Below are 15,914 nucleotides of genomic sequence, written 5' to 3'. Positions count from 1 at the left end.
TGCCACTTCAAACCCCTCAGATTGTTTTTCAGAGTCCATAGTCTCTCATGATTCACCTCACCTTCCAATTTACCCCAACCCCCTTCTCTCTAACTCCCCATGTCTTCCATGCTTTTTGTTATGCTCCACAAATAAGTGAAACCATATGATAATTGACTCTCTCTGCTTGATTTATTTCACTCAGCATAATCTCTTCCAGTCCCGTCCATGTTGCTACAAAAGTTGGGTATTCGTCCTTTCTGATGGAGGCACAATACTTCATAGTGTATATGGACCACATCTTCCTTATCCATTCATCTGTTGAAGGGCATCTTGGTTCTTTCCACAGTTTGGCAACCATGGCCATTGCTGCTATAAACATTGGGATACAGATGGCCCTTCTTTTCACTACATCTGTATCTTTGGGGTAAATACCCAAGAGTGCAATGGCAGGGTCATAGGGAAGTTCTATTTTTAATAAAAATAAGAATCTCCACATTGTTCTCCAAAGAGGCTGCACCAACTTACATTCCCACCAACAGTGTAAGAGGGTTCCCCTTTCTCCACAACCTCTCCAACACATGTTGTTTTCCTGTGCAAGTTGATATTTTTTACATGGAAAAAATATTCAGAACATATCATTAAGTGAAAAAAAAACTATTTAAGTCAACTCTGCATAGTGTATATAACGTAAGCTTATTGGGGCGCCTGGGTGGCTCCGTGGGTTAAAGCCTCTGCCTTCAGCCCAGGTCATGATTTCAGGGTCCTGGGATTGAGTGGGTTAAAGCCTCTGCCTTCAGCCCAGGTCAAGATCTTAGGTTCCTGGGATTGAGCCCCACATCAGGCTCTCTGCTCAGCAGGGAGCCTGCTTCCTCCTCTGTCTCTCTCTCTGCCTACTTGTGATCTCTGTCTGTCAAGTAAAAAAATAAAATCTTAAATAAATAAATAAATAAATAAATAAATAAATAACATAAGCTTGTTTTTGGAAGCATATATGTTTACAAGTACATCTATAGAAAACTTGGAAGGATGTACTTCAAAAGATTAATAGCACTTATCTCCAGGCAATTTTACTTTCTCCTTTCTCCTCCTTAGTATTGTATATGTATTTACAAAAGACATATATTACTTTAGTAATCAGGAAAAAAAATTATTTCCACTTTGATAAAAATACTACATTTGCTTTAAGTAGTTTTTAATTTCTTCAGATTCAGAGATCATATGATCTGTCAGTACTGATGGTGATAAGGTATCATGTGGGGTTTTCTTTCTTTGGATGACCCATGTCCCATACAGAATTACTCTTCTTTGGTGCCCAGAAATCTTTGTCTGCCTTTCTAAAGGAAGCTGGTGAGAAGTGGGCAGCAGCAGAGAGAGGATAGGAAAAGATGTGTATGTATTTTGAAAGAGAGGTATTCTTTCCTCTTTTCTGTTAAGACTACTGTTAGGAAAGGCCTAAGATTACAGAGCCTGGACTCTTACTCCTTCATTTTTCTTCAGGAAAAGTAAGGTGTGAGTCTCCCAATAACAAGTTGGACAAATTCACAGGAATACTGACTTTTAAGGGAAAAAACTACACCCTGGACCATGACAAGCTGCTACTCCGAGGCTGCATCATCAGGAATACAGATTGGTGCTATGGCTTGGTGATTTACACTGGTACGTCTCCTGAGAGTCATAGTCAGACCCCCAACCTGCTATACTCCGTTCATGACCAATTTATGAGCACTCAGTTTCCAGGATGTAAATATGGGACTCAGATGTACATACACCATGGCTTTGAGACAAACAGAAAGGGAGGTAGATAAATGGGTAGACTAGAGGATGGAATATTTAAGAAAAACCTTTCTTCTTAGAAAAAGAAAAAAAAAAGACATCCCCCCGCCAAGAAATGAGCTGCCAACATTATCAGCTCTGCCTTTTTAAAGGAAGTCTTTGTGTTCTAATACCATAAGTACCATACTCATAAGGTACTTATGAGTCTTTCTAATCATATCTGGACACAGGAGAAGGTTAACATATAGAAAGAGTACACATGGAATTACCATGTGAGAGGGGAACATATGAAAGAAGAGTGTATATATGTGGATTACTCCCGGGAGAGAATACACATGGTGCTCACTATGGAGAAGAATACAAAATGTGAGGATTCAAGCCACAGAAAAGGCACATGTGAATCATTAGCAGTGGCCCCTCCTCAGATGTCATTTAGAACCATAATCCCTTATACCTGGTGAAGGGTTTTTGGTGGATTTTAATGTGTTTGGAAAGATGGAGGAAGTTTCTGCACCACACTGTGCCCTTAGGGATGATGGGCATTGGTGACAATGGGCATTGATGACGACAACCATAGTTAAAGGATGGGGAACACTGAAGAAAGCATCAAGGAAGATTTGCCATGGTGAATATTCAACTCATAGCTCCCCTTCTAAAGAATTCACCCTTAGACAGGGGGATCTTAGATGTCTCACTTTCACAGAAAATAATGAGATCCAAACCCTAGAGAGAAGCTTGAGATTCTAGGGAGGCCTTGGTGGAACTTTTTTCATTAGTTCTTGAGTTATAGTGACAGCTTCTAGGGTGACTAACTCCAAACTCAAAAGATTTGACGTACACTTATTTTCTTCACTGTACTTCAGCAGCTACTCCTACACATCGCCATTCAGAAACAGCTCATTTTTTCAGCAAAGGGTTTCTCTCTAAAGCAATGGCAGTGAGGCTGCCAACCAGCACAAATTTAGCGCAAACCAGAAATTAACTCTTCGTTTAAATGTTAGTGAAAAGTCTCTTGGAGCTTTGGGAAACTGAGAGCAAAGGAGAACTGATACCACTTAAGAACATCTTGAAGGGGTGCCTGGGTGGCTCAGTGGTTTGGGCCTCTGCCTTTGGCTCAGGTCATGATCTTGGGGTCCTGGGATCAAGCCCCGCATCAGGCTTTCTGTTCAGCAGGGGGCCTGCTTCTCCCTCCCCTTCTGCCTGCTTCTCTGCCTACTTGTGATTTCTCTCTCTCTGTCTCTGTCAAATAAATAAAGAAAATCTTTTTAAAAAAAGAAAAAAAAAGAAGAACATCTTGAAGTTCAGAATTTAGTTGCTGTTCCTGCTACATGATTCCCAGGTTCTACCGTGATCTCCACATCCTTCTTGAAACATGAGGTAGGGTCATTCTTTCTAAGGACCCTTGGAAGATCCTGTCCCTTGTAGCTTCCAGCCTCTGAGACAAACTCCTCATGACTTCAGGCCCTTCATGAAATGCCTTAGCTTATGCCCTGTATTCTCAGTGTCTGCCCACATTATTAGGGAAGTTCAAGCTCCCTCATCTATAAACATTAATGAAATTCCTTCATTAGAGTACATGTAAAAATAACAATCAGGTGGTAAAAACCAGAGAAATTGCTGCTTATACTTTCTTCCAAACCTCTTACATTTTATGTACAGCCATATTTCTGGTCAGTAATACCCAACTGTAGTCCCACTGGCCACTAAAACTCTTTACTTCTACTTACCATCTGCCTGTTGTGAAGAAATACAGTCTTTCTCAGCCCCAGAAAAGCTTCCACCTCAGAAGAAATCACTGCCATTGCCTTTTCTGTTCTTCCTTTCCCAATTAGAAACTTGAAATAGAGCCTGGCCCAGTAGAGGGTTTCGTCAAAAGAAGGTGGAAAGCTCCTTATCAAAAAATCTCTTTTCTAAGCTAAATAAACCAGACGACGATGATGATACGTTTGTGGCTTCTGGTGTTGAATTACTGTATTGTACACCTGAAATTAATATAACACTGCTTGTTAAGTTATTGGAATTGAAATTAAAACTTAAAAAACAAACAAACAAAAAAAACCCTGGGGCTCCTATTCTGACTTAACCCATCTATGGAAGATTAGACTAAGGTGCTGCAAAAAAAAAGGGGTCAACATTGATGTACTTGCAGAAATAGTTGGGATAATCCTTAGAAACAAAATGTGCATTTTTTTAGTTATTGGCACCAACTGCAAGCCTTTCTCCAGACCTATATTATCCCCTGCCATTGGTGAGAGGTTTGATTAGGTGATCATAAGTGTATATTTCAATCCATTTTCAATCCTCTGAGATATTCAATGATTCTAAGAGCTGGTCTCCCTGTTTCACTTAGGACCAGACACCAAATTAATGCAGAACTGTGGAAAGTCTACCTTTAAGCGGACACACATGGACCATCTCTTAAATGTCCTCGTGCTCTGGGTAAGTTAAAGACATTTTTTTTTTTTTTTTTGCTTCTTTACAAATAGACATGCTTTCCTTCCTTCCATGGCAGTAGCTGGCATTTCCCACTAACTTTAGTTGTTTGAAAAACTCAAGCAGTTTTGGGTATGCTATTTCCTAATGCCAGAAGCAGGAAAGAACAGAGCTGGTTGACAAGGGAGTCTCTCTCTAGTTTACACCTCTGTTGTAGATGACAGTCACAATTTGTTTAAGATTTCATGCTCTGATTAGTGATTCTGGAATGGATCAAGGACCCTGCTTTAGACACTGACACATTTTTATCTCCTCATAGCCTGTATTACTCATGAGCACTTTAAGAAAACTTTACTTAGACTAATAGAACACCTTACTTAACACAAGATGATTTTCAAACTGTTTCCTTAGAGGAGTCTAAGGTCTGTCCTAGGGAGGATTGAAAAGATCAAGTGAGTTTTGTTCTGGCCCCCTCATCCTGATATTGTACTTCAAGAAGAGCAGCTTGATATTTATCTGCTCTGTAAAATTTCAGTTGGAAAATAGATTCTGCTGCTAAGAAATGAAATTTGAAAAACACTCAACAGACAATAATAGCTTTGGTAACAGAAACTTAAATTAAAGATTTATTTCTGTGCTACCCTATACAAGTTACCTTCATTCTTATTAGATATAGACTTGTTTGCAATAACAGCAATTTCAGTGGTGCCTCTACTTAATTTATGACTTTTCATTTTTATTTTTACTCTATTGCTTAGACTGGAAATTCAAAAATGTCTTTTCTTTCTCTATATCTCTCATTAATATCTGAATTATAAACTGCCTCTTCTCCCTTATTAATTATGGGAAATATCACTGTTTTTTTCCCCTAAATCTTCTGGATTTAGTAAATGGAGTTTAAGACAATTAGGAAAGTTCATTCAGCTTTGAGACCAGAAGCTAGTATACACTCTTTTTCTTTCTACTGTCTGCATAGCTTGCAGCAATTGAAACAAAATGACATTTCTTGTTTTCTTGATGAGGAAGACAATCACATTTGAGAATTCAGAAAGATGACATAGGTAAATACGCCTCTGACAGTATTAGGAACATGTATTTTTAGGTACTAAGTTAGGTCATTTAGCCTAGACTAAAATATTTTCAAAACAAGATGTCTCCCATATGCCCAGGAAGGTTCACCTACTTATTTACCTATCTGAAGGTCAGTGACAATACTTGATATCTATTAGAGGGACAAGTCCTGTTTAAAAGGCAGATAGTCACATATGAAGAAATTTTAAAACTAAAAAGCAAACCCCATAAGCTTCCGGAGAAGAATAAACGGTCATATACGAGGATCAAAAATGAGAATACCATTAACCTTCTCAACAGCAACAGCAGAAGATAAATCTCAATGCCTTCAAAGGTGTGTGAGAAAATTACTTGTAACCTGTAATTCTAAATCTAGGGAAACTGTTGATAAAATTCAAGTATAAAGAAATATCCATATTGTAAAACCTCAAAAAATTTTATTCATTCATCATGTCTCTCCTCTTAGGAAGCTCCTAGTATGTATACTTAAGCAAAACAAGAAAGTAAACGAAGAAGAAAGATTGTAGAAGCCCAAAAACATGGGGACAAGTGAAAGGGAGTCCTAGGAAGATAGGTGAATAGCAAGCCTAGAGAACTCCAGTGCAGATTAGAGCAGGAGTATTGAGGTACCTGCGGTGAGGGTCTCCAGAGAGAGAGAATGTAGTTCTCTGCTCAGGTTCTCACAAAATAGAGGCAACAGAGAGTCAGTGGAAATGCTGGGGGCAGCTAAGCTGGCAGAGTAGTTGCTATAAATTCCTATATTTCTATGGTCGTTCATGCAACCTTTCCTTCAGAAAGTATGAAATATTATCTGGGCTACTGCGTCCAGTTTTGGGCATCCAGTTTAAGAAGAACATTGAGAAGCTTAATGAAATGACTGTAAAGAAGTACAAATGCGAAGTAAATACCTAACAGCCCTGACAGGAGATGAACCATCAGCAGACCCAAGGTGTTGAGTTTTTGGAAGGCAGAAACTAGATCGATGATACTGATAGATAAACCAGAGTATTAAAAGCTTCAGTGCAAATGCATTCTTCTTGATAGAACTTGGTAATAGCTCCAAGCTCGCATCAGCAGGTATGGAGAACAGAAGTGGTAGGTGGGATAATGATTGAGATAGTTAATTTTAAAACTGCCCATAAAACAACGTGGGCAACAATTGATCCTCTGTACCACCCTGCCACCCCTGTAGCATGTATATAGCAATAACAAATGTATTTGCCTTCCAGTCTCAGACAAGAGAACTGCTTTCTAAGGAAATTTACAACCTTTCTCAGAGTACTAGTGCTTCTAATATGGGTATCACATCACTTTAGAGTAAAACTCATTTTATTTTAAATTCAAGGGGCAGGGTACCTGGGTGGTTCAGTTGGTTGTGATTTTGGCTCAGGTCATGATCTCATGGATCCTGGGATCAAGCTCTGCAGCAGGCTTCTCACCTAGTAGGGAGTCTGTTTGGGATTCTCTTTCTCTCCCTTTGCTCCTCCCCAACACATGTGCACCACTCTCTTGTTCTCTCTCAAATAAATAAATAGCATAATTCATGTAGGCAGGCAGGTAGGTAGGTAGTTATGGGGCTTAAATGTGCTTGCATGTTCCTTGTGCACCTGAAGGTGAGCTCCGTCAATAATACTTCCTGCCTACCTACACAAAACACATGCTTCCATGTTCCCATTCAGGAGAGTGGCCTACTGGGGAAACAAAATTAACCAAAAGAAACCAAGCCAACCTATAACGATTAAACTGCTCTTTTACTCATATTTGTAAGTAGACTATAAGGAAACCAGGAACACAAAAGAAAAGGATAAGGAGGAACAAATGGAATAACTGACCCCAGAAAAGACACAATTCAGAAAAAAAGAAAAGAACTTCCAAAAACTCTTATTACTATTCTTAGAAGACACAATTGCATAAATAAAGAAGAATAGGGTTGCTAAAAAATGGAAAAAGAAAAAAGCAATCTAAGAGCAATAGAAAAGAATTTCGAGAAGTAAAAATAGCTGAAATTTTAAAAAGCCAATAAAAGGACTGAAATAAAGAGTCAAAGAACTCTCTAATAAAAAGATAAAATGTATTAGATAAATACTTCTTTTTAATAGAAAGCCAAACCAGTAGCCCCCAAATTCATCTACCAGGAGTATCAGGAAGAGAAAATGGAGGGGACAACATTGTCAAGAAATAATAGAAAAATATTTCCTAAAATTCAAAAAGGATATGAGTTTCAGATCTAAAGTGTCCAATAAGCATCCTGAATCTTAGAGCTTCAAAGGTATAGAGAAGTCCCTCAAAATCTTCACAAGGATAAGAATAAGATACCAACCAAAAATTGAGAATTAGGTTGGTACCAGATTTCCTACTCATACAACTGGGTCCTAGAAATTAGTAGGATCATCCCTTCTAAGGTCTTAATGAAAGTTATTTTGACCCAGAAATCTATACCCAGGAAAACTACAAATCAAGTGAAAAAACAAACCCGTTACTATCTTAAGACTTTTACCCTTGCTGTCAAGGCCTGCCCCAGATCTTTGCATGGCTTGCTTCTTGTTCATAGTTCAATGCTACCTTTTCAAAGAAGCCTCTTTTCTGTCTAAAGTAGTCACTCCCACCAAGACCTTCTTTATTCTGTTAACCTGTTTTATTTTCATCATAGCACTTAGCACTAGTTAATTTTTTTTAACTTCCTATCTCTTGGTCACCTATCTCTACAGCAGTGTAAACTCTTTGAGAGTAAAGACATTGTCCTTTTTTTTGTTTTGTTTTTACTACTTCATCTTTAGTCCCTAGAACTATGCCTGATACATAACAGAGCTTTACTATTCTTTGTTGAGTTCATGAAGAAAATAAATGAGTATCTGAGCTACCAAATTATGAACTCTAAGGTAGAAATTAGGTCATATTCATCTCTATATTCTTGGAAGTGCCAAAATAATGCTCAGGAAATACCTTTTGAATGGTTGCTAAATGAGGAAATGTTTTTGAATTAGCTAGGTTCTTGTCAGCACTGTAGTTTTGTTTAGATGGTATTTATTGCCAGGAGATTATTAATGTAATTAGATGTAATGCACTCTCAGTTCTTGAAGCTGCAGCACAAATCTTACCTGGTTTAAACACTTCATTTTCGGGCGCCTGGGTGGCTCAGTGGGTTAAGCCGCTGCCTTCGGCTCAGGTCATGATCTCGGGGTCCTGGGATCGAGGCCCACGTCGGGCTCTCTGCTCAGCAGGGAGCCTGCTTCCCTCTCTCTCTCTCTCTGCCTGCCTCTCTGCCTACTTGTGATCTCTCTCTGTCAAATAAATAAATAAAATCTTTAAAAAAAAAAAAAAACACTTCATTTTCTTCATTTTTGGAAATGTTTCTTAGGGGAAAATCTGGCAGATACAAAAAGCATATTTAGCAAAATTGCTTCCTGATGAGCCCCAACTGAGCTGGAGTTTGATCCCCTCTCTCCCCCCAGTGACAGTGACACTGCTTTCTAAACCCCACTCTATTAAGTAGGAGTGTGTCTATTGAGTAAAGAAGCAGTGTTTGAAATTTGAGTGGTGCCAGACATCTAGGATATATTTTGGGGGAGGAACAATGAAAAGTGCAGATGTGAAGGTCAAAGGACCAAGGAATAGTTTTTGTTTACAGCTGCCTGTGAAACCTGGGAGCTCCCCTGTGACAGGGACATCCTTAGTAGTACTCTGTTAGTTTTGTCAACAGTGACAAAATTGAGTATCTCTGAGCGTTTACTGGTACTACTTTTTGTGAAATGGAATGCTGTCTGCTCTTCTTGGATCTGACTGGCTCTGATAATAAACAAATAACCTGGGGTTTGTAGTCACAACCAATTACTTATTTGTTTCTAACTATAGAAAAGAAGCAAGATGAAGTGTTAGAGACTACATACCAATAAACTCCATCACAATAAGAGACATAGAACATCTGCAAGGGCTTAGAAAGCCTTGGGATAGCAAGAAAAGTTCTGGGAATGAGGAAAGAGCAGACTGTGTCCTGCCCCTACAGGCCTCACACTGAGGGGGAAGCTCTGCCTATGGAATTTGGTCTCATAGAGGTAATTTTCCTTTCTGGTGGCTTAATCTGAACAGAAAGATCTGGTCCTGGGGGACTCATGGTCTCACAGTAGAGGCAGGGCACATCACTAGAAATCATGGGTAATTCTCAGTTATCCAGGCAACAGAGATGAGCAGGTTGAAGTTCCCCTGTAATATTTTCCCACAGCTTTGAAAGAAATAATTAATTTAATAATTTATAACAAAAAAATAAATTATAAATAAATCTCTATTTATAAATAATAATTTATTCTTTTACCTTCCCCATTTTCTCTCCCACTGGAGCTGATGAAATAGTGCCAAATATGGACTCAAATTTAATGCTGGCCACATAGATTATCCAAAAAGGAAGGTGGGACCAATAGAATTCATCATTGAAGTTTGATCTGAATAATGAGGATAGCCTTGAGTTCACATTGAAAAGAAGGAGAAAGAAATAGGAATAAGATTGAGAAGAAACGGTTTTATAGCTCCAGAGAGACCATCACAAAGAGCTCAGCTACTCAGTATGAATCTGCGTTTGACTAGAAATAAAAGCAGGTTTTAATTTTTTTTTTCAGTCTTCCTCTCTTTGGTTCTCCCCCATCCCATTACTCATTCAACACTAAAATCTCAAATATTGAATGACACTAAGGATTTACTTTTAATTTTTAAGTGATAAAAGTATTGTGATTATGTGTTTAAATAATATCCTTTAAAGGTATATATTAAACAGATAAAATTATATAATGTGAGAAATTTGCGTAAAAGGGGAAGAGGAGGGTACCTGGGTGGCTCAGTCGGTTAAGCCTCTGCCTTCGGCTCAGGTCATGATCTCAGGGTCCTGGGATCGAGTCCCGCATCGGGCTCTCTGTTCTCTCTCAGCAGGGAGCCTGCTTCTCTCCACCATCTCTCTCTGCCTGCCTCTCTGCCTACTGTGATCTCTGTCAAATAAATAAATAAAATCATTAAAAAAAAATTTTTTTAAGAAAAGGGGAAGAGGAAGTTTAAATGAAGTAAGACTAGCAATGAATTGATAGTTGTTGAAACTGAGTGATGGGTACATAGGTATTCATTATACCATTTATATAACTTAATATATATTTGAAATTTTTCATAATAGAAAGTTTTTTAAAATCTCATTTTCTGAGAATGGTCTCAGTTAGACCTACTCCTTCTACGTTTTATACACTTCAAAGTCTTCAAAGACTTTCTCCTCAAAAACAAGTACTTTTCCCATCAGCAATTCAAAGATGAGAACTCCAGCCAACTAGCAGTGGGAATGTGTTGCTTTGAGCTAGTTACACTTTGTGACAAAGTACACAGGTATGAAGATCATTGAGCAGACTTAGCAATGGTTCAACAGTAACATCATATCTGTCTGCTCTAAAAGTATGTGGGCATCTAACGTAAGTGGAATGTAAAATTGTACAACAACTTTGGAAAGCATTTAGCAGTTTCCTAAAAAGTTAAATATAAATTTACTGTAGGATCCAGCAAGTCCAATTCTAGATATTTACTAAGGAAATAAAAGCATATATCCATGTAAAATCTTGTGCACACATATTTGGCACAGCTCTTTGCAATAGCCATAAACTGGGAAAACTCAAATGTCTAACAAATTAGGAAACAAATTGTGCAATATCCATACAATAGAAGGCTACTCAGCAATAAAACTATCAGTAGATGCAAAAACATAAATAAATTTCAAAATAAAAAAAAATTATGCTGAGCCAAAGAAGCTGTCAAAAAAGAACATATATACATATATTTTAAGATATAATTGGCATGTAATGCTGTATGAGTTTAAGGTATACCATACAGTGATTTGATATATGCATATGTCAAATATATAGTGAAGTAATTACCACACTAAGGATAGTTAACACATTCATACCTCACAGAGGTATAATTCTTTTGTTTGTTAGTTTGGTGGTAAGAGCTTTTAAGATCTACTCTCTCAGCAACTTTCAAATATACAATACAGGATTGTTAGGCCTAGTCACCATGCTGTTCATTACATCTCCAGAACTTAAATATCTTATACTGGAACTTTGTGGTCTTTTACCACCTTCACCCCACTCCTCCTCACCTACCCTTAGCCCCTAGCAATCACCAATCTGCTGTCTGTTTTTATGGGACTTTGTTTTTGTTTTAAATTCCACATATAGAGTATCAGAGTATTTATCTTTCTCTGACTTATTTCACTTAGCATACTGCCATCAAAGTTCATCCATGTTGTCACAAATAGCAGAATTTTCTTCTTTTTTATGGTTGACTAATACTCCTCTGTGTGTGTGTGTGTGTTTGTAACACATTTTCTTTGTCTGTTCATCTGTCAGTAGACACTTAGGTGATTTCCATGACTCGGCTTTTGTAAATAATGGCACAGTGAACATGGGGATACAGATAACTCCTCAAGATAGTAATTTAATATCCTTTGGATATATACTCAGAAGTGGAATTACTAGATCGTATGGTAGTTCTAGTTTTAATTTTCTCAGGAGCATCCGAACTGTTTTCATAACGGCTGTACCAATTTACATTCCCATCAACAGTGTACATCCCCCCAGTACGTGTTATCTCTCTTTTTTTTTTTTTATTACAGCCATTCTAACATTCTTTGATTATAGCATTTCTAAGGTGACATCTCATTGTGGTTTTGATTTGCATTTCCCTGATAATTAGTGATGTGAGTATCTTTTCACATACCTTTTGGGCATTTGAAATCTAAATACGAAACAAATATTTGAAACCTATTATTGGGGTGCCTGGATGGCTCAGTCGGTTAAATGCCTACCTTCAGCTCAGGTCATGGTCTCAGGGTCCTGGGATGGAGCCCCATGTACAGCTCTCTGCTCAGTAGGAAGTCTGCTTCTCCTTCTCCCTCTGCTCCTCACCCCTCCTCACTTGTGTGTGCATACTCTCTCTCTCGCAAATAAACAAATAAAATCTTAAAAGAAATTTTAATTAAAAAATAAACCTCTTATCTATTTAGGTCCTTTGCCCTTTATTTAATCGAATTATTTGCTTTTTTGCTATTTGCTGTTGAGTTACATGACTTCCATATGTATTTTGGATATTAACCTCTTATCAGATACACAATTTGCAAATATCTTCTTTCACTCCATAGATTGCCTTTTTATTTGTCAATCATTTCTTTTGTTGTGTAGAAGACTTTAATTTGATGTAATCGCACTTATTCATTTTTGCTTTTGTTGCTTGTGCTTTTGGTTGTCACATCCATAAAATCATTGCCAGACTGCTGTCAAGAGAGCTTTTTCTCTAGGAATCTTATGGCTTCAGGTCTTACATTTAAGCCTTTAATCCATTTTGAGTAAATTTTTGTGAGAGGTATAAGATAGGGGTCCAGTTTTACCCTTTTACATATGATTATCTAGTTTTTTGAGCACCATTTATTGAAGGGTCTGTCTTTTCTCCATTGAGCTTTCTTGCCTCCCTTGTCCAGTATCAGTTGGCCTTATGTGCATGGGTTTATTTCTGGACTCTTGACTCTGTTCCATTGGTGTTTATGCCAGAGTATCATACGTTGTTTTTGGTTTTTGTTTTAAGCTTTTATTGATGTGATACGGCGGGGTGGTGGAGAGCAAGCTACAAGCAGAGACAGCGGCAGGCAGGGGAGAAGCAGGCTTCCCACTGAGCAAAGAGCCCGATGTGGGGGTTGATCCGGACACTGGGATCATGACCCGAGCCAAAGGTAGCTGCTTAACCAACTGAGGCACCCATACTGATTTGATTAATATAGCTTTGTAATATAGTCTGAAATGAGGACATGTGATGCATCTAGCTTAGTTTTCTTTCTTAAGATTACTTTGGCCATTCACAGTTTTTTAGGGTTTTATAGAAATTTTATGATTAATTTTTCTATATCTGTGGAAAAAAATGCCATTGGAATCTTGATAGGCATTCCATTGACTCTATAGATAGCTTTGGGTAGTATAGAATTTAACAATGTTTATTGTTCCAGTCCGTGAACATAGAATATCTTTATGTTTATTTGTATCTTCTCTTTCTTTCATTAGTGTCTAAATCCCAATTGATCACAATGTTTGATCCTTTAAATGTGTTGTTGACTTTGGTTTGCTAGTATTTTTGTTGAGAAGTTTTGAATCTATATTCATCAAAGATATTGGCTTATTGTTTTTTTCTCTTGTAGTGTCCTTGTCTGGCTTTGGTACCAGGGTAATCTGGCCTTGAAAAATGAGTTCAGGAAGATTATCTCCTCTTCCCAAACTTCTTTTCTAAACATCATTCTCAAATTTGTCTTTTTTGCTTCCTTGTCCCTCTATACCCTTTTCTCTCTCAACCTGATGGCAGATTGAGCTAATTTTGAACCATGATCTTGGGTAAGAAGGTATTATCTTTAGGGGCATCTGGATGGTGCAGTCAGTTAAGCAGCTGACTCTTGGTTTTGGCTCAGGTCATGATCTCAGGGTCATGAGATTGAGCCCCACATTGGGTTCCATGCTAGTTAGCAGCAAAGTGACTTTAGGAAAAATACTTTTCTGTTTTTAATATCAAGTTCCTTATCTATTACTAAAAAAGAGGTTTTATAAATATTAAATTAAATAATATACATAAAGTACTCAGCACAGTTGCTGATATTTAATAAGTGTTTAATATAGTTTAATTACTTTTTTAAAGATTTTATTTATTTATTTGACAGAGAGAGACACAGTGAGACAGGGAACACAAGCAGGGGAGTGGGAGATGGAAAAGCAGGCTTCCCACCCAGCAGATCCTGGGATCATGACCTGAGATGAAGGCAGATGCTTAACGACTGAGCCACCCAAGCTCCCCTAGTTTAGTTACTTTTATTTCCCTTCAAAGTCCCAAAGATGCCTCCTGCTGGGCTTTTTTTTTTTTTTTTTTCTATTCTGGGTAGTACTGGTTAGAGCCTATGAACTATAGGGCCGCCCTCACCTCCAGGAAGAGAGAGAAGTTTGTTGAGAGATAAGTCTCCAAAAGGTAGGTCTAAAGCAGCATATGTCTTGGACGAAATGTTAATTCTTTTTTTGATTTTTCAGATTTTCCTGTTTTTAGGTGGCATGTGTTTTATCCTAGCAATTGGGCATGGCATTTGGGAGAACAAGAAAGGCTACTACTTCCAGGATTTTCTACCATGGGAAGAATATGTGTCTTCATCATTTGTCTCTGCCATCCTCACATTCTGGTCCTATTTCATTATTCTCAACACTATGGTGCCCATTTCCCTTTATGTCAGGTAGGCTTTTTTGACCACTTTGTGTTATAGGGGGAGAAACTGACTTTTACTTCCTGCTTAACTTACCAAATAGACTGTGAATGTTTAGATAACATAGATTGTGTGCTCTTTAACTGTTTCCTTCCCACAGTGCCCAGTGTACAAAACACTCTGAGAAATGTCTAGAAATGGGGTGCCTGGGTGGCACAGTAAGTTAAAAGACCAACATGGTTTCAGCTCAGGTTATGATTTCAGGGTCCTGAAATTGAACCCCACATCTGGCTCCACACTCAATGTGGAGTAACCTTGGGATTCTCTCTCCCTCTCCCTGGCTCCCTTCTGCTTGTGCTTCTCTTTCTCTCTCTCTCTCAAATAAATAAATCTTAATAATAAAAAAAAAAAGATAAGAAACTGCCAAACTTCTTATCCAAGGATTAAAAAAAAATGTCTAGAGATTGTGTAAATGCTTTCCATATCCAGGATACTGTGCTAGATACTATGTGAGTTATACAAAAGAAAATCATCCCTACCCTTAAATGGCTTATAATGTAAATGACTAGGAGCACCTCAGTGGCTCAGTCGTTAAGCATCTGCCTTTGGCTCAGGTCATGATCCCAGAGTCCTGGGCTCCCTGCTCCATGGTGAGTCTGCTTCTCCCTCTCCCACTCTCCCTGCTTGTGTTCCCTATTTCACTGTATCTCTCTCTGTCAAATAAATAAATGAAATCTTTAAAAAAAAAAGACTAAGACATATAAACCCATACAATAATTAGAAAAAATGTACAGAAATTGGGTGATACTAAAGCACAAGCCAGGGAGCCACAGTTAATCAATGAGATAGGTTCCAAATATTCATTTGTAAATCATTTAATCAGAACTCACATTCTGTTTTCCCATAGAAACAATGTGACAAATGGTAGGTAGGTATAATTATGACCTAAATTCTGGTTTCTAAAAGTTGGTACAGAAAAAGATGTTTCCTCCTCCTTTACATGGACAAAAATTTGAAATAGATAGAATAAATTTTTACTCTGATCTCCTTTTTCTGTTTTCATCATTCCCTTTCACAATATGCACCCAGACACATTTTTGTATCCTTCTTTCCAAGTTTCCTAAGCCCTGCACTGTGACAGTCCAACCTGAAAAGCACCTTAAGTGACAAAATTATCTTATTAATTTAATATTTATTGAGCACCTACTATGTGCCAAGCACTATAATAGGTGTTAGAAATAGAAGCATGGGGTGCCTGGGTGGCTCAATGGGTTGGGCCACTGCCTTCGGCTCAGGTCATGATCTCAGGGTCCTGGGATCGAGTCCCACATCGGGCTCTCTGCTCAGCAGGGAGCCTGCTTCCTCCTCTCTCTCTCTGCTTGCCTCTCTGCCTACTTGTGGTCTCTCTCTG

At 38.1% G+C, this 15,914-nt stretch overlaps 1 protein-coding gene across 1 annotated transcript in view; it reads left to right on the top strand.

Moving 5' to 3' along the window:
• The window catches only part of LOC132024119 (phospholipid-transporting ATPase FetA-like), a 61,320-nt gene that overhangs the window by 16,223 nt on the left and 29,183 nt on the right, over positions 1-15,914 (top strand). Inside the window, exons 10-12 of the mRNA XM_059410122.1 lie at positions 1,480-1,638; positions 4,106-4,194; positions 14,337-14,533. Coding sequence (XP_059266105.1) covers positions 1,480-1,638; positions 4,106-4,194; positions 14,337-14,533 — 445 coding nt within the window. The remainder of the gene's footprint in view (positions 1-1,479; positions 1,639-4,105; positions 4,195-14,336; positions 14,534-15,914) is intronic.

This window comes from Mustela nigripes, chromosome 9 (genome assembly GCF_022355385.1).
Source record: "Mustela nigripes isolate SB6536 chromosome 9, MUSNIG.SB6536, whole genome shotgun sequence".
Classification (NCBI taxonomy): domain Eukaryota; kingdom Metazoa; phylum Chordata; class Mammalia; order Carnivora; family Mustelidae; genus Mustela; species Mustela nigripes.
This window is presented reverse-complemented; position numbering and strand designations above follow the sequence as displayed.